The sequence below is a fragment of the Podarcis pityusensis genome (genome assembly GCF_964106645.2).
Source record: "Podarcis pityusensis genome assembly, chromosome: 17".
Lineage (NCBI taxonomy): Eukaryota > Metazoa > Chordata > Lepidosauria > Squamata > Lacertidae > Podarcis > Podarcis pityusensis.
In genome coordinates this window covers 485,052-504,482 of record NC_138042.1, presented here as the reverse complement: position 1 = coordinate 504,482, position 19,431 = coordinate 485,052, and the positions used below count along the sequence as shown (strand labels likewise).

The following is a 19,431-nucleotide window of genomic DNA, read 5'->3' as shown; positions in this document are numbered from 1 at the left end:
GCTCTGCATCCATAAAACTTTATGTGGAGTCTTCCAAACATGTTTTATGTATTAAAAGCAAGAAAAATGGGTGCAAAACATGGCCAGAAAGGCCATCAGCTAAGGGATAAAGGGTAGGTTCCCCTCAAATGTGGAGAACAAACAGCACACTTAAAAAAGAAAGAAAGCATAACAAAAAATACAGAAGAATAAGAACAAAACAGGTTGGAATACAGACCAGCAACATATTTTCTCATTATCTTTACACAGCCCAAGGAAAAGTATCTCTTCAACTATGAATAGCATATTTTTTGTGAAGAAAAAACAGCTTTGGCTAGGGATGCTTTTTGAAGGGAGAAGCAGCGCAGTGTTCAACCTTTCCTTGCCAGTTTCCAAGGAAAATAGACTGAGTGGTTTTCAGCAAAGGCTGACTCTGAGTAGACTCATTGAAATTAATTGACCTAATTAAGTAATGATTATTAATTTCAGTGAGTCTACTCAGAGTAAGCCTTTGTTGAATACCACCCACTGTAACCTGCGAGCTAAACATAAACTTGTCAGCTATGTTCCCACCTGCAGGACACAGCAGCTAGATCTGTACAGATAGCAGCTAAACCGTCTTGGAAGGATATGGAGTTGATAATCCAGCTCTTATGAATATATATCTTACCAAGGAATATACATTCTGTCTTCTAATGGTGCAATGGATGCAGAAGTAGCTTTCTTTGAATTAGGGAGGCTTACTTTTCAGTGAGGGAGTACAGGATTGCTGCCTAACCCATAATGTATACTCCTTTTAAAACAAAATTATTTATTTATTAAATAAGCAACATAATAAAAGAAAAACAAAAGATTAGCCATCAAAAAATCTGTTAAGATTGGCGGAATCCTAAATATATTTAAAAGCCCAAGTGAGAAGGATATACTTCACTTAACATCTGGAAGATAACCATGACAGGTGAACAAATCTCAGGAGGGAGTTCCACCGTTTCGGCAGTTCTCTCGTATCCCACCTGTCTAACATTGGCAGGTGTTTCACATCTACATTTGTTGTTGTTGTTACAATTGATTTATTAATTGCCTTCTAAACTACTGTCTCAAGGTGATTTGCACATAAAATAATTAAAAACATTTAAAAACACAAAACCAAATATTTTAAAACCAAGACTAAAACCCTAACAAGTGGATATCTGCAGTAATGATTCATTTATCTAGCTATGAAAGAAAGCCTGTCTGAAGAGCTCAGTTGCTGAGAATCTTGGCATTCTAGTAAATTTGAAAACTTGTTATTAGAATTTCTATCACCCTTTCCATGTGCAAAATGTTGTATAGTCTTGTTTTCCTCTTAATAACCATGTGAAAAAAGATCACTGCTGTTCCCTTTTCAAATGTAGAATTGAGGATGAGAGAATAACTGTTCCATAAAAAGCAAGCTAAAGGGATGTGGGTGGTGACGTGGTCTAAACCACAGAGCCTAGGGCTTGCCGATTGGAAGGTCAGCAGTTTGAATCCCCGCGACAGGGTGAGCTCCTGTTGTTCGGTCCCAGCTCCTGCCTACTTAGCAGTTCAAAAGCACGTCAAGTGAAAGTAGATAAATAGGTACCCCTCCGGCGGGAAGGTAAATGGCATTTCTGTGCGCTGCTCTGGTTTGCCAGAAGTGGCTTAGTCATGCTGGCCACATGACCCAGAAAAACTGTCTGCAGACAAACACCGGCTCCCTCGGCTAGTAAAGCGAGATGAACGTCGTTCACGACTGGACTTAACTGTCAGGGGTCCCTTTACATTTACAAAGGAAGCTGCAGAAGGCCTCAGTGGCCCCTGGGTTTTCACATGGCTAACTTAACATCTTCTTTTGTGACTGACCTTATGTGGTGGATGCTGAGTTATGGCAACATCTAGACAATTCTGTGTTTGCTTTTGTTCTCTCTCCAGATCCCTGGGACTTTGCAACGAAAATGGAAGAGATTCTGTCACTTGTGAAACAAATGCAGAATGGTATTTTGAATCTATACACCAAATGGTTAGAAGGAAATAACCAGGAACTAAGCATCCAAGTAGAGAACGGGGCATGCAGATGATAACAGCAAAGTGTATAAAGGGTTGCTGGGAACTGGAACAGTTAATTTTATCTGCTCTTAGTACCAGAAAAGCTGGGAAACACCTTTAAAGGGATGGATTTCTGACTTTTCTTTGTAGTAATTGATATTTACATTTGTTGTAATTTGTTGATCTAGTCATGTCCAGACCATACATTTAAAGCACTTTTATACCTCTTTAACAGGCATGGCTTTCCTGGGAACTGTTGTTTTCCCCTTGCTAGAGCTACAATTCCCAGCACCCACAACAAGCTACAGTTGCCAGGGTTGCCTGTACCAGGAGTCGGCAAGGTTTACCTTGCCTGGGGCGGTTCACTCCTGCCGAGATTGCTCTGTGGGCTGGATCACATCTGTGCAGATGCGATTTCCGGCGTCTGCGTCTGTACAGATGCGATTTCCGGCGCTGTGGAAGCGAGTCTCCACGCTGCACTGGTGTAGCGCAGTGTGCGGGGGACTCGCTGAGCAGGCAGCTCCGTTCAGGGGGAGCTCAGGGGCTGTTTAAACGACCTGTGGGCCGCTTGCGGTCCATGGGCTGCAGGTTGCCGACCCCTGGTATACAGTAGTATGTTTCCATGCCCTCCAGATGTTTCCATGCCCTCCAGGAGATGAAATACACATTGCATCATTTCTTCTGTGCTTCTTGGTGGGGCATAAAAAATATTTGGTTAATATATATACGGTACATAGTGACTTCATTACTCTGTAGAAGTTGGGGTGGACAAACCTGGGGAATCCATTAAAAAAACGGTGAGTGGTGTGGAGGCCATAAATAGAGAGAGAGAGAGAGAGAGAGAGAGAGAGAGAGAGAGAGAGAGAGATACAGATAGGTAGCCGTGTTGGTCAGCCATAGTCAAAATAAAAAAAATCCTTCCAGTAGCACCTTTAAGACCAACTAAGTTAGTTCTTGGTATGAGCTTTCGTGTGCAAGCACACTTCTTCAGATACACTGAAACAGAAGTTGCCAGATCCTTCTATATAGTGAGAAGGTGGGGAGGGGTATTACTCAGAAGGGTGGTGGGAATGGGAGATTGGCAGATAGCTGAGATGAGCCTGCTGACGACTCTTAACGACTGTAATAGGTCTTACAGGAAAAGGCAAGGGGTGAGAAGGTGAGAAATGGCTTAGTCATGTATAATGGGATAAGAATCCAATGTCTTTGTTCAAACCAGGTCTCTCCATGGTTTTAAGTTTGGTAATGAGTTGCAATTCAGCAGCTTCTCTTTCCAGTCTATTTCTGAAATTCCTTTGTAGTAAAACAGCTACTTTGAGATCTTGTATAGAATGTCCTGGGAGATTGAAGTGTTCTCCTACTGGTTTCTCTGTTTTGTGATTCTTGATGTCAGATTTATGTCCATTTATTCTTTGGCGTAAGGTTTGGCCTGTTTGTCCAATATAGAGAGCTGAAGGACACTGTTGGCATTTGATGCCATACACAATGTTAGATGATGAGCAATTGAATAGTCCCGAGATGGTATGTGTGATGTTGTTGGGGCCAGTAATGGTGTTGCCCGGGTGTATGTGGCAGCAAAGTTGGCATCTGGGTTTATTGCAGGCTCTGGTGCCAGTGTCCGTGTTAAGTCTGGTTGTAGTATTATTGTGGGTTAGGAGTTGTTTAAGATTGGGTGGCTGTCTGTAGGCAATGAAAGGTCTTCCTCCCAGAGCTTGAGAAAGAGAACTGTCATTGTCCAGGAGAGGTTGTAGATCTCTGATGATGCGTTGTACTGTTTTAACTTGGGAGCTGTATGTGATGACTAGAGGTGTTCTGTTATTTTCTTTTTTGGGTCTGTCTTGCAGCAAGTTCTCTCTGGGTATAAGTCTGGCTCTGTTGATCTGTTGTCTAACTTCATCTGCTGGGTATTTTAGTTCTGAAAAGGTTTGCTGTAGATCTCTTAGGTGAGAGTCTCTGTCTGTAGAATTGGAACAGATGCGGCTGTAACGTAGTGCCTGGCTATATACAATGGACTGTTTGGTATGTTTGGGATGGTAGCTAGAGGCATGTAGATATGTTTGTCGGTCAGTTGGTTTACGGTATAAGGTGGTGTCTATGCGCCCATCCTGTATTTTTATAGTAGTGTCCAAAAAATGTATTTCTTGCATAGATTGATTCATTGTAAGGTTGATTGTGGGGTGAAAATCATTAAATTTCTGGTGAAAGGTGTCCAGGGTCTGTTGACCATGTGTCCAGATGATAAAAATATCGTCAATGTATCGCAGGTACAAGAGAGGTTTGAGTGGGTAGGAGTTTAGGAAACGTTGTTCTAAATCTGCCATGAAGATGTTGGCATACTGTGGGGCCATGCGGGTGCCCATTGCTGTGCCGCTGATCTGAAGGAACAGGTCATCACCGAATTTGAAGTTGTTGTGGGTAAGGACAAATTGGCAGAGTTTGGTGGCAAGGTCCGCTGTGGTTTTATCTGAAATGGTGTTCCTTATAGCTTGTAAACCATCGTTGTGTGGGATGTTGGTATACAGAGATTCCATATCCATAGTAGCTAGTATAGTATTGTTGGGAAGATTATTTAAAGATTGTATTTTCCTCAGAAAATCTGTGGTGTCACGTACATAGCTGGGAGCACTGATGGCATATGGTTTCAGAACAGAGTCCATATAACCGGAGACACCCACTGTAATAGTGCCAATACCTGAAATGATGGGGCGTCCCGGATTTCCTGGTTTGTGTATTTTAGGTAGAAGATAGAAAGTTCCTGGTCGAGGTTCTGTTGGTGTGTTGGTGAGGATCTGTTCTTGGATGTGTGGGGGTAGCTCCTTAACAATCTTGTTCAGTTCTTTCTTGTATTCTTGTGTGGGGTCTGAGTCCAATTTTGTGTAAAAGGCGGTATTGGAAAGTTGTCTGTGAGCCTCCTGAATGTAGTCAGTTTTGTTCATGATGACGACAGCTCCACCTTTGTCTGCTTCTTTAATTATAATGTCTGGGTTGTTTCTGAGATAATCTATGGCTCTCCTTTCAGCATGGTTTAGATTTTGTTGTAAGCGATGGTGTTTTCTGGTCACATCTGTTTGGATTCTGTGGCGGAAGCAGTCAATGTATAAGTCCAGTGTGGTATTGCGTCCATCAGGAGGGGTCCATGTGGAGTCCCTTTTTGTGTAACACTTTTTCGGAGGTAGTTGGTGGTCAGTGTTCTGTTGGGAGGGTGGTTGTTGTTCTCCAGTGGGTTGAGAGGTGTTGTGTTGTGAAGTTGTTGTTTGTTCTGATTTGTCTTGTTGTTGTGTGTGTTGAAAATACTCCTTCAGGCGTAAACGGCGGAAAAATGCTTCCAAGTCCCCGTAGAACTGAATCATGTGTGGGGATTTGGCAGGGCAGAATGACAGTCCACGTGAAAGGACTGATTCCTCGGCTGGGCTGAGTGCTTGCTGTGAGAGATTGACAATATTGTTGATCTTGTTTTGATTAGTAGCCTGTAGGTTGGAAAGGTTAGAGAGTTTCTTGTTTTTCTGTTTTTTCAGTAGCTCCAGTTGAGAGTGGTAAATGTTTTGTTTTTCCTTTTGGAACTCTTGCCAAGCTTGGTGGTTCCTGATAGAGTTGTCTAATACAAGGAGTTCCTCCTTTATTAGCTTCTGTTTAGAGTAGAGAACGCTGATCAGATGTTTGAGCAGCTTCTTAGAGAAAGTGTTGCATAGTTTTCTTGCATATTCAGTGGGATACGTGGATTGTAGAGGGTTCTTAATTCTAAGACCCTTGGGTATAATGTCCAGGTTCTTGCATTTAGTAAGAAAGAAGATATCAGTCTGTACCTGTGCAAGTTTCTTGGTGAGGTTGATGGACTTCCATTTCATGCGGCTCAATGTGGTGCCTTCCATGGTTCCAGTTACAGATAGGTAGCCGTGTTGGTCAGCCATAGTCAAAATAAAAAAAATCCTTCCAGTAGCACCTTTAAGACCAACTAAGTTAGTTCTTGGTATGAGCTTTCGTGTGCAAGCACACTTCTTCAGATACACTGAAACAGAAGTTGCCAGATCCTTCTATATAGTGAGAAGGTGGGGAGGGGTATTACTCAGAAGGGTGGTGGGAATGGGAGATTGGCAGATAGCTGAGATGAGCCTGCTGACGACTCTTAACGACTGTAATAGGTCTTACAGGAAAAGGCAAGGGGTGAGAAGGTGAGAAATGGCTTAGTCATGTATAATGGGATAAGAATCCAATGTCTTTGTTCAAACCAGGTCTCTCCATGGTTTTAAGTTTGGTAATGAGTTGCAATTCAGCAGCTTCTCTTTCCAGTCTATTTCTGAAATTCCTTTGTAGTAAAACAGCTACTTTGAGATCTTGTATAGAATGTCCTGGGAGATTGAAGTGTTCTCCTACTGGTTTCTCTGTTTTGTGATTCTTGATGTCAGATTTATGTCCATTTATTCTTTGGCGTAAGGTTTGGCCTGTTTGTCCAATATAGAGAGCTGAAGGACACTGTTGGCATTTGATGCCATACACAATGTTAGATGATGAGCAATTGAATAGTCCCGAGATGGTATGTGTGATGTTGTTGGGGCCAGTAATGGTGTTGTCCGGGTGTAAGAGATCTACAGCAAACCTTTTCAGAACTAAAATACCCAGCAGATGAAGTTAGACAACAGATCAACAGAGCCAGACTTATACCCAGAGAGAACTTGCTGCAAGACAGACCCAAAAAAGAAAATAACAGAACACCTCTAGTCATCACATACAGCTCCCAAGTTAAAACAGTACAACGCATCATCAGAGATCTACAACCTCTCCTGGACAATGACAGTTCTCTTTCTCAAGCTCTGGGAGGAAGACCTTTCATTGCCTACAGACAGCCACCCAATCTTAAACAACTCCTAACCCACAATAATACTACAACCAGACTTAACACGGACACTGGCACCAGAGCCTGCAATAAACCCAGATGCCAACTTTGCTGCCACATACACCCGGGCAACACCATTACTGGCCCCAACAACATCACACATACCATCTCGGGACTATTCAATTGCTCATCATCTAACATTGTGTATGGCATCAAATGCCAACAGTGTCCTTCAGCTCTCTATATTGGACAAACAGGCCAAACCTTACGCCAAAGAATAAATGGACATAAATCTGACATCAAGAATCACAAAACAGAGAAACCAGTAGGAGAACACTTCAATCTCCCAGGACATTCTATACAAGATCTCAAAGTAGCTGTTTTACTACAAAGGAATTTCAGAAATAGACTGGAAAGAGAAGCTGCTGAATTGCAACTCATTACCAAACTTAAAACCATGGAGAGACCTGGTTTGAACAAAGACATTGGATTCTTATCCCATTATACATGACTAAGCCATTTCTCACCTTCTCACCCCTTGCCTTTTCCTGTAAGACCTATTACAGTCGTTAAGAGTCGTCAGCAGGCTCATCTCAGCTATCTGCCAATCTCCCATTCCCACCACCCTTCTGAGTAATACCCCTCCCCACCTTCTCACTATATAGAAGGATCTGGCAACTTCTGTTTCAGTGTATCTGAAGAAGTGTGCTTGCACACGAAAGCTCATACCAAGAACTAACTTAGTTGGTCTTAAAGGTGCTACTGGAAGGATTTTTTTTATTTAGAGAGAGATAGACAGACAGATACACAGACATATGGTTGGCACTTACACATGGCCAAAAAAGAGCAAAAGAGGACACTAATTTCATACACTAATGTATATGTATAAATGGCAATTTATTAAATAATTACTAAGCTTTATATAGAATTACGGTACTTCCGGGTTGGCGCCATCGGTAATGGCAGATTCCCTCTGATCCGGAGGGACTGGCTCCACGGAAAATGGGTCTGTTCTGCTACGGCGAAGCGGGGACCCTTTAAAAAATCACAGGCAGATGAAGCCTGTGACCATGGGACTCGGCGGGCACCTTTCGCGCCCCCCCCAATTCGTAAAGGAACCCAATTACGGGCTCCGGAGCGAAGAGGGGCTAGTGGCGCGGTGCTGAGAGTCAACTGCTTCTTCCATGGAGCGAAGCCGCACAGCCGTTGCCGGAGAGCGCTACCTTTTTCCTGGGACAATTTGGCTACAAAAACAACTACCCGTGAGCAGATCAAATTTGAATGATATTTATTGAAAAAAAAATTTTTTTTTAATTACACACAAAAAAAGACAAGACAGAAAAATAAAAAATAAAAATAAAACCATCATTCTCAAATTCTCCACTTTCAATACCTTCTTTCTTTGACCTCCTCCTCCTCCCTTTTCTTGCATCCTGATTAATAATAATCAAAGCAAATCCTTTCCATAATTCATAGTATTCTGTCATTACATTACCTTAATCTATTTTCATCTTATAAAAAAAAAACCTTAAAGTTTAAAACTTAAATCTTATTTTTACCAACTTCTCCTAGCCATAACATTCTTACCAAATTCTTTAGACATTTTTACAAGAGCCAAGTAATTTCATTTCAACATTTTTCTAGCATTCATCAATTTTATAGAACAATCCTAATGATAAAAAAAAAGAAATAAACAATCCAATCTTCGTCCAGCGTCCCTTCCTCCTGGTCCCGGGTTTTGTCAGTCCTTTTTATCTTATTAGTCTAGCACATTAACCTGGTAATCTTATATCCAAAGCCCTCAAGTCTCTTCCATGTCCCTTCCGCAGCTCTTCTTCATATTTTCCTTTCATTCGTGGGAACTCCAGCTTGGTAATGTTTTTGACCCTTTTCAACAAATCAGCCCCTTTTCCATAGTCCAGACTAGACTCCATGTGGTATTTAAAAACATGTTTCAGATTCCCTCCAAAATTGAGAGCCCCCACAGCTCCAAACATCTGACAGCCCATTGCCAGACTCGAAAAGTCCAAATCTCCCTGTATAGGGGGGTCTGTCCAACCCCCCATTTCCAAACCAAACCAAACTTTATCTTTCCAAGTCTGGTTTTTTCCAAGTTCATTTGTCAAATCCAAAAAATTATGTTCCTGCTGGGCTGCAGCTCCCTCCGTCTCTGGCGCCCAAGATTCAGCAGCATCCTCTTCTCTCAGCTGTTCTGTCATGGCACGCTCCTGTTTTAGCTCCTGGGTGGGCTCCATATAATTTCCCACTACCTGTTCAAAGGTTCTGGCCGCATTAGTCATCAAATCCTTCTTCTGGCTTAACTGATCCAATAGGGCATTTATTTTGCAGAGAGCACCCAACAGTGCTTCTGAAGACATTGTCCTGCAAGGTCACAAATCCTTTCCGACGGTTGTAATCTGTGGCAGCTGCAAGCTCCCAGGGATTAGTTACAATTTCACAGTCCCCCTCTAGGGGGAAATCTTCTGATTGTTCTTTCTTTTAAAAACAATAGCAACAAAGTTTCTTTTTTAAGGTATTTTGTCCATATTTGTTCTTTTTAAAATGCGAAAGGAAACAATGGAATCACTATGTTTCTCTTCTTTTAACTATCTGTCAAAGACATTTGTTTCTGGTCAATGAGCTTCAAACGTCAATTCTGACACCCCGCTCCAGGATCAGGACGGTGGAAAATTACTTTGCTTTAAACTCACTTCTGCAGGTTTAAACAGCCCAAAAAAGATCCCCCTTCTTCTCCTGCTACCGAAGGGGGGTTCAGCGATTTTAAATGATGAAAACCAATCCTTTGAAAGTGATTTTAAAAGCTCTAGTTTATGTTGTCTTTGCTTTATTCTGGCTACAAGGAAACAGAAGGCTGACTTCCTGTTTAGACCTTACCGTTTCAGTACCAAATTAAGGTAAATTTTTAAGTCCAAATTCCTTTCTATTTCACCAGTTCTTATTTAAAGTCCAAATGTTCAATGTTCCAGTACTCACGGGTGGTTATTTTAGATGCCAAATTGTCCCAGGAAAAAGGCAGCGCTCTCCGGCAACGGCTATGCGGCTTCGCTCCGCAGAAAAAGCAATTGACTCACAGCACCGCGCCACTTCCCCCTCTTCGCTTCGGAGCCCGTTAGTGGGTTCCTTTGCGGGTTGGAGGGGGCGCTAAGGGTGCCCGCCGAGTCCCACGGTCACAGGCTTCATCCGCCTGTGATTTCCAGAAGGGTCCCCGCTTCGCCGTAGCGGAAAAGACCCGTTTCATGCGGAGCTAGTCCCTCCAGTTCAGAGGGAGTCCGCCATTACCGATGGCGCCACCCCGGAAGTCGTGAGCAGATCAAATTTGGACAATTGGACTTTAAACAACGATCTGTGAGTAGAACGGAAAATTGGATTAAGAAATTCCTCTTAATTTGGCACTGAAGCAGGAAGGTCTAAACAGGAAGTCAGCCTTCCGTTTCTTGTAGATAGATTAAAGCAAAGACATGGCAAACTAGAGTTTAGAAAATCGTTTGTAAAGGATCAACTTTCATCATCTAAAACTACTGAACCCCCTTCGGAAGCAGGAGAAGAGGGGGGATTTTTTCCAGATTGTTTAAACCTGCAGAAGAGAGTGTAAAGAAAAGTAATTTCCCACCGTCTTGAACCTGGGAGCGGGGTGTCAGGACAGACGTTTTTGGGAAATTCATTGACTATAGACAAATGTTTTTGACAGACAGTTAAAAGAAGAGAAACATAGTGATTCCATTGTTCTCTTTCGCATTTTAAAGGAACAAATATTGACAAAATATCTGAAAAAGGAAACTTTGTTGTTAGATCTGCTGTTAAAAAAGAAAGAAAGAAAAGAGATTGATACAAATAGAAGTTCTTCCCCTAGAGAGAGCTTGTGAAACTGTTATTAAATTTGAACTGGGGAGCTTCGCAGCTGCAAACAGATTAAGATCGTGGGAACAGACTTCTGACCTTGCATAACAATGTATTCAGAGGCTCTGGTGCGTGCTTTCTGCAAGACAAGTGCTTTATTGGAACAGTTACATGAGAAGACGGACTTGATGACTGTTGCGATTAGAAATTTTGGACAGGTAGTGGGTATCTATATAGAACCCACCCAGGAATCAACTCAGGAGTGTGCTCTGACAGATCAGATGAGGGAGGAGGTTGTTGCTGGACCTCGGGTGGCAGAGATGGAGGGAGCTGTGGCCCAGCAGGAACATGAGTTGTTGGATCTGACAAATGAACTTGGAAAAAGCCAGATTTGGAGAGATAGAGTTTTGTTTGGCTTGGAGATGGGGGGCTGGATAGACCCCCCTATGCAGGGATGTCTTGACTTTTCAAGTCTGGCAATGGGCCGTGAGGAGTTTGGGGTTGTGGGGGTCCTCAACTCTGGAGGGACCTTGAAACATGCTTTTAAATACCACATGGAGTTCAGTGTGGACTATGGAAAAGGGGCTGATCTGTCGAGAAGGGACAAAAATACTGTCAAGTTGGAGTTTCCACGAGTGAAAGGACCAGGAGACAAAGTAAAGTACAGGTATAAATATGAAGAAGATCTGCGGAAGGGACATGGAAGAGACTTAAGGGCCTCGGACATAAGATTGCCAGGTTAATGAACTAGATGGATGGGATAGAAAGGATTGACAAAACCCGGGACCAGGAGGAAGAGACGTTGGATGAAGATTGGAAGAAAGTTTTTTTTAAAAAATTATTTAGGATTGTTTTGTAAAATTAATGAGTATTAGAAAAATGTTGGAACGAAATTATTTGGCTTTAGCAGAAATGTTAAAAAGAACTATGCAAGAATATGTTATGGTTATGAGAAATTGGTATAAATAAGATTTAAGTTTTAAGTTTTAGGGTTTTTTATAGTAAGATAAGGTTAAAATAGATTAAGGTAATTTAATGACAGAATATTTTGAAAAATGGGAAGGATTTGCTGTGATAATTAATAACTAGAATACAAAAAAGGGAGGTGTGAGGAGGTCGATGAAATAAGGCAATGACAGTTAAGGATTTGGGAATATTGGATCTGTTTTTAAATTTTTGTGGTTTACTTTTGTTTTTTGATTTTGATGTGTTATGTGTTTTGTTTTTGTTTTTTGATTTTGATTTTTATCGATTTGTATTGTTTGATTGCTGTTTGTTTTTCCCTTGTTTTTTTCCTTCTTTGTCTCTTTGTTTTTTCTGTAATTTTAAAATGCTTAATAAGTATCATTAAAAAAAAAAAAAGAAAGAAACGGTGAGTGGTGTGGAGGCCATAAATAGAGAGAGAGAGAGAGAGATAGACAGACATAGGGTTGGCACTTACACATGGCCAAAAAAGAGCAAAAGAGGACACTAATTTCATACACTAATGTATATGTATAAATGGCAATTTATTAAATAATTACTAAGCTTTATATAGAATTACGGTACACCTTGACATAGTGGGGAAGACTGACCACATGAGCTGTGTCCTGGCTCAGTCTGTTGCCCAGGTTAGAGGGACAACTCTTGACTGGCAACTTCTAGACCCCTCCTGCTCCCCCTTTTTTGAGTTCTTTCTCTTTAGAAGTTTGATTGGAGAGCCCTTCAAATAGGACTATACCTAGTAGATAGGATACATGACCACCTAGAGGCAGCATGGACTTGACCTGAAGCTGCAAGGGGAGGGAAAAGTGGAAGATTTGAGGAAAAAATGTTTGTGAGGAGGGGATTTTGGGGAAGGAAGAAAACTGTCCTAACAGAGGCTGCATGAGGAAACATAAAACACAGCATCAAGGCTTGTGAGCTATGTCATGCTGTTCAATATAATCATACGATGATATACAGGTGAATAGTTATAGTGAATTCATACAATTAGGATGTTTTAAAGTAATCACTATTCTGTTAGTAATTAGCATAGTTAAGAATCTGGTTAAAGGTAAGATTTCTTCTCCCTTTTGTAGTGGAAATTCTGGAGCCAAAAGTTGAAGAGCTAGTAAAAAGGATCAATAAACTGCAGCAAGGTAAGAAGAGTGCGAAGAGGTTAGCATTGGTTATGCAGAATCTTTTGCAGAGCAAACCCTTGCGCAAGGATGCCAAGTCAGGCTCCTTTGACTTGAAAAGGCAGGATTTTCTAAGGTGTGGCTCCCAAAGAGAAAATGAAAATGCAAGAGTCTACTAAGTGGCACAAAAGCAGTTTCAGTATTTAAGTATTTCTGAAAGCCTCTGTTTTTGCCTCTCAATACTGTTTCTGAATGCATGACTCCCATCACCTTTCTGGGCCTGTTCCTGGGGTTGTTATGGTGGTGGTTGCAAGCACCACAGTACCCCCAACTCCTTCCTTGATGCCTAGTAAGACCCCCTGCTCCATTAAATACAGGCCTCCAGCCACCCTGCCCTCCTCTGTCCCTAGCATACACCAGTGCTTGCATGACAAACCACACCTGTTTAAATTCCCTCTTCTACTCAACTCTCAAAAGGTTCAGGAATCCTGTCATCTTCTGCATCTGGTGGCCCTAGTTTTGGAGATGAAAAAGTGTTTGTGAAGGAAGGAGTTTTTGAGTGAGCGATTGGTGGGGTGTGTGCTTGAGTGGTTGCTAGTGTGGTTTGGAGACTTTGTAATAATGAATTGTGATAATGAATGGATTATAATAGTAAATTTTATCTTATTTCGGTTTATATTGACTATTATGTTGAGGAGTCAAAGAGGATGATGCCAATTGGGAGGATCTGAGGTCTAGTTGCAGAGGAGGGTGTTCTCTTGTACAAGTGTAAATCCTTTCAACGATGGGACTCCTTAGTGGGAGCCAGCCCACTGGTTTTAGTTGTTCTCCATTCATTATTTACTCTTTAGTGCTTATTCTTAGTCCTCTGTAGTGTGTATATCTGGGTGTGTTTTTTTTCAGCCAAGAAGATATTAAGTGAGGAGCTCTCTGAGGCAAATGAGCATAGCAAGACACTGCAAAGGGAACTGGAAATATGTAGGTAACTTTAGCACCATGTGACAAACATGGACTATATGAAGCATTGAGGGAATGCTCACTGAACTGCTTGACCTGAATAATTCAAGCACTTCTCTTATTCCAATTTGTATTTTAAGTCTTGATTGCGATTCAGTTGCACCATGTAGCTGTTTTTCTGACTATGGACAACACACAGATTTAATCTGAAAGTTTTGCTCTAGACATAAAAGCTCTTTTTCAGAGGAGCACTGGTGTGTGAATTGAGAACAACTCTACTGAAAACAACGCATTGTATTTCAATAAGCCTCATTCTATACCTAGCAGGATTCTATTCTTTCCCTGGCCACTGGAGCATTAGCACCACCACAATTTAAGAATGGTTGATTACATTTAAAGGGTACTGTGGCTGAGGTTCCAGGTTTTCACTGCTTAGATTATGCTGCTCTGCTTCAAATGCATTGGGGGGGGGGGGAATGCTGGTGACTACTGCTGCCACCAGATTTAATATATACAGTGGTGCCTCGCAAGACGAAATTAATCCGTTCCGCGAGAGTCTTCGTCTAGCGGTTTTTTCGTCTTGCGAAGCAACCCTATTAGCGTCTTAACGGATTAGCGCTATTAGCAGTTTAGCGGCTATTAAAGGCTTATCGGATTAGCTGCTAAAAGGCTATTAAAGGCTTAGCGGCTTAGATAAAGGGGGGGAAAGCAAAAAAAAATCTCAAGACTCGCAAGACATTTTCGTCTTGCGAAGCAAGCCCATAGGGAAATTCGTCCTGCGAAGCAACTCAAAAACGGAAAACCCTTTCGTCTAGCGGGTTTTCCGTCTTGCGAGGCATTCGTCTTGCGGGGCACCACTGTAACAGGTTTCTAGTTTTCTCTTCCACCAGCAGCAATATTTAGTCCATGGGTAGGCAAACTTGGGCTGGATCCGGCCCAATTGCCTTCTAAATCTGGCCTGTGGACGGTCTGGGAATCAGCGTGTTTTTACATGAGTAGAATGTGTGCTTTTATTTAAAATGCATCTCTGGGTTATTTGTTTGGCATAGGAATTCATTCACTCCCCCCCCCCCAAAAAAACAAATATAGCCCCCCCCAAGGTCTGAGGGACAGTGGACTGGCCCCTGCTGGAAAAGTTTGCTGGCCTCTGATTTAGTCAGTGGCGGAGTGTAGGTAAATAACGCACGGGCCAAAGGGGGCGGTGCACGGAGGGAGGCTGCGGTGGCACTGGCACACTCGCGTGCCCCAGTCCTGGAAGTGGGCCAACTCTCCTCTCTCGGCCGGAGCTTCCTCACACGCCACAGCCTCTCTCCGCCCTCCGGGTCAGGCTTGGCCTGGGGACAGAGAAACAATGGCCAGGCAGGCCAGGCACTGCAGCTGCTCTCTGCCCCTGGGATTGACCTTGGGAAGGGGGAGCTGCAACGACGCGCCAGGCGTGGGTGGGACACACAGAGGGTGATCGATCTTCACCTTCCGTGCTCTCCAGCCCCCGCTGCTGGCAGGGCGCGAGGTATCTGAGGGGGCACCTGGTTTCCGCCTCCCATATTGTGCACCCTTGGCCACGCACGGCCCCCATACCCCTCCACGCTACGCCACTGTATTTAGTAGCTGTGTGTGCTTTAGTGTGTGAGACTTCAGGAAAGTTGATGTCAGGCATTCTTTTAGATATGCCAGTGTTGAGAATAAGCTTACTGAAATTTTGCCCAGGTTGTGCCCAAAGCTCCCTATTACTCTAGTTAACACTATTCATAATCTAAGAATATAGAGGTCAAAGGTTATTCTGTGCAAGATCTATATTTTTGCTAGATCTGTCAAGCTGGGTTTTGGGATGATATATATACATTTTAAAAAGGATGACCAAACCTCTAGCTTAAAGCAAACTACAGCTGAAATTATTGGGGGAAATTCCTGTGTGTGTGTTGTTGTTGTTGCTCCTGCTGCTGCTGCACTCTATTTATACTTTTCAGATTTATACATTTCACTGATTTTACAATCATTTTGACATTTCAAAACTTGACTTCCTTCCCCCTCTTTCTGCTGTTCCTTAAATTTTTAATATCGTCTGCATATCCAAATTAACTTAATTTGCTCATTTATTCATCTTTTTAAAATATATACTCTTATGAAACTGCAGATTATTACAATAATCCTGCCAATGTTTCTATTTGTTTACAATTTATCTGTAAATATTCAATAAACCATTTCCATTCTTTTATAAAAAGTTTTTTATCTTTATTTCTTATTCTTCCAGTAAGCTTCACCATTTCTGCATATTCCGCAAGTTTTTGTATCCATTCTTCCTTTGCTGGAACTTCTTTTCATTTTCGGGCAAGTAGCATTCTTACCACTGTAGTTGCATACATGAATAAGTTTCTATACAGTTTAGGTAGTTATAATTCCCAAGAGAAAAGCTTCTGGGTTTTTTTTTACAAACATTATTTTAAACATCCTTTTCATTTTATTATATATCATTTCCCAGTAAGCCTTAACCTTACTACAAGACCACCATATATTATAAAAAGAATCTTCTTTGTCTTTACATTTCCAACACTTATTTGATTGAGATTTATACTTTTTTGCCAATTTACTCGGTGTTAGATACGATCAATATTTTCATATAACTTTCTCTTAAATATGCTGTAAATTTTATATCCATATTCCACAATTGTTCCCATGCTTCCATATCTATATTATGACCAATACCTATTGCCCAATGTATCATTGAATATTTTACTTGCTCATCCTTTGTCTCCCATTCCAATAATATTTTATACATTTTAGATAGCACTTTTACATTCCATTCCAACAGGTCTCTCTCCAGTTGTGATATTAGTTCCCCAAACCCTCGTATCCTGTTTTTCTTAAATTCTTCATTCAAATGATAATTTTCCTGATAATTCCTTAATTTTTTAAAAAAATATACTCTCCCTGTTGTTTTAATAAATTTCTATAAGCTGTCTACCCTTCTATCATATTCTTTACCGCTATAGCTTCCAACGGTGAGAGCCAAAGTGGTGTTTTTACCTCTAATAAATTCTTATATTTATCCCAAACTCTATACAATTTTTTCCCTAATTATATGATTTATAAATCTCTTATGAACTTTCACCTTTTCATACCATAAATAAGTGTCCCAATCATAAATATTGTCATGACTTTCTAAGTCTAGAATATGTGAATTCTCTAATGTCATCCATTCTTTCAACCAACAAAGACAGGATGCCTCATAGTATAGTCTCATATCCGGCAGGGAAAAACCTCATTCTTTTGCATCTATCAATATTTTATATTTTATTCTCGATTTTGGGGGAAATTCCTCTAAAGCATTTTCTATACTGTTCTATCGGCACTTGTGTTGGGAATAGCAGTAGATTAGAAGTCTGGTAGTTGCTGTGATTTATAGCTGGTTTTTTGAGGCCACTTTCAAAGTATCTACATAATAAAATTACCAGTAAGTTCTTAAGAACATAAGAGCCCTGCCAAATCAGACCAAATGCCCATCTAGTCCATCATTGTGTTTGTTTTATTTATTTAAAACATTTCTAATTCTATTTATTTATCCTGCTATTTATTGTAAAAAGCATTTATATAGCAGATAAAAGTGAAATTCATATATTGAACATAAAAACAACAGAAAAAATAAAAGAGCAAATGAGAGCAACTAGTCCAGGCCTCTTTGTGGGCTGCATTGTGATTTTTTTTAATGACCTATGTGGATGTAGTATTTTATTACAGCTTTTTATTGTTAATTTTTTTTTTACTAGGTATGCATTATTTGGGAACTTTGAGTGAATGGCTGATTATATTATTAATAAAGAAACAAGGTAGCAGCTAAATGAGCTCTTTTCCTTTTGCAGTAAATGCTGAGAAATCAAGCCTTGAGGAAATATGGAGTGAAATGAAAGGTGACAGCAAGAAGGGGAGTTTTTGGGGGGTCTTCAGCACAATCAAGTTTTAGCACACTTCCAAAGCATCTCTGCTTTTTTTGCAGGGACAGAGTCCATTTTCTCAGTACTGGGTCTGATTATATATCCTTTATCTGAGTAAATATGAAAACTTTCCCTTAGGTAGTCCATATACTGTATTATTATTACTTTAACTGCAGTGTGTAATGTGCCTTCAAGAATGACATAAATACCTATTGGATATTATCTGAGGTATCATTAGTGAAGATCAGGGGATGTCAGTGAACTACCCATAAGTACCACGGTGCCTGCCAGTATTTTGTATGGCACCTGCAAAGGGTCTCAGTAAACATCCCTCAGAAATCTACAATACAATTGGCTCTTCCTGCTCAGTTCTTGTGTACACTGGCTCAGCCTCTCCTACATTGAACACATTCCCTTAAGTATGTCAGCATTTCATGGGATGCCAGGACTGGACATCCACCCATCATCTGTTCTGAACAGAGGAGTGGTGCAAAGAACTCCCTGTAAGGAAGACAATGATGACTGATGTAGATGCTCCCCCACAACGGATAGGGAGGCTAATGTCCACACTATTTTGTAGGAAATACATTAACTGTGACTGGTGTACACTTCTTAAATTTGTTATTGTTACATGCCACCCCAACCTCTGAGCAGTGCAAGATTCCAGGGGGGCAGGTGCTTACTCAGGGTTCGTGTTTCCTTTGAGAACAAGGCACAGAGGAGACAGTGGTGTCTTTAGGATATATGGTTTATTTACACATATATACGATCTGAGTCTATGATAAAGGTGCTTACAGCAGAGGTTTTCAACCTTGGGTCCACAGCTCCCTTAACGTACTACATTCTTTCTGTGGCACCCCAATGGAGCTCAGGAGCCCAGTTATGTCACCTACAGAGCCAGCAGCTCCTCACCCTTTTTGGAACACCCTCCCTTGTGGAGTGTTCCCTTAGCTTCCTCTCCTCTCCTCTCCTCTCCCCTCTCCTCTTCTTGGGAGTCCTCTGGGCAGTTGCTGACACCGTCCCTGGTCTCTGAGCTGCTCACCCCACCCCCACGCCAAAGAGAGGTGCCTCCCAGAGGCACCCCTCGCCTGTGGAGCTTATAGCCAGGGCTGCTGCAATAAACAGCTGTGCAAGCCTTTGGGAGGCAGAGACATGACAGGGCATCAGAGGAGGGAGGGAAGGAAAGAGGGACAGAGGCCAGTGTTGCCTGCAGCACCCAGACCATCATTCAAAGCACCCCAGGGTGCCACGGCACACTGGTTGAAAACCACTGGCTTACAGCATTGATTCTTGCTTCTCCCATCACCACAGCAGCCTTGGATCAAAAACATCACCAGCCATGGCTCAGCCTCCCTCCAGCTTGTTGTATTCTTACAGACTGCAACTATTTTTTGTCATGGACTGGCTGCATGAGGAGTGGTTGGAGGCTCCAGCTGGAGAACCCTCTAGGGAAGCCTCAGAAGAGGAAGGCTCAGGCAGGACATTGAAGACAAGTCAGGATGAAGAGGGGAGGCAGAATCATTGGATACTGAACAAGCAACAGGCTTGATTGAGAGAGATGTAGGACAGGCAGCTGGAAAGGAGGTGGGGGTTGAGGCTGCAACAAATTCCTAGGAGCGGGCTGGTCCTACTGTATTCAGCTCCCTTCCTCCCTTGTCTCCAAGGGCACAGAGGGCTTTGCATGCAGAATAACAATGGGCCCAGAGGTTGCAGGGCCCCTCTCCCTAACAGA

General features: G+C 41.8%; 1 protein-coding gene across 12 annotated transcripts in view; it reads left to right on the top strand.

The window, feature by feature from the left end:
• LOC308466642 (synaptonemal complex central element protein 1-like) overlaps positions 1-19,431 on the top strand; it is a 35,448-nt gene that overhangs the window by 872 nt on the left and 15,145 nt on the right. For 7 of the 12 annotated variants that reach the window (XR_013980923.1, XM_080987573.1, XM_080987566.1 and 4 more), the window contains exons 2-5: positions 1,912-1,974; positions 12,775-12,834; positions 13,717-13,791; positions 17,628-17,675. Coding sequence is in view for 11 of the 12 variants with exons in the window: in XM_080987573.1 (XP_080843699.1) it covers positions 1,912-1,974; positions 12,775-12,834; positions 13,717-13,791; positions 17,628-17,675 (246 nt within the window). In the remaining variant the exon portion in view is untranslated. The remainder of the gene's footprint in view (positions 1-1,911; positions 1,975-12,774; positions 12,835-13,716; positions 13,792-17,627; positions 17,676-19,431) is intronic. The other 5 variants (XM_080987570.1, XM_080987574.1, XM_080987572.1 and 2 more) reach the window with 3 other exon arrangements.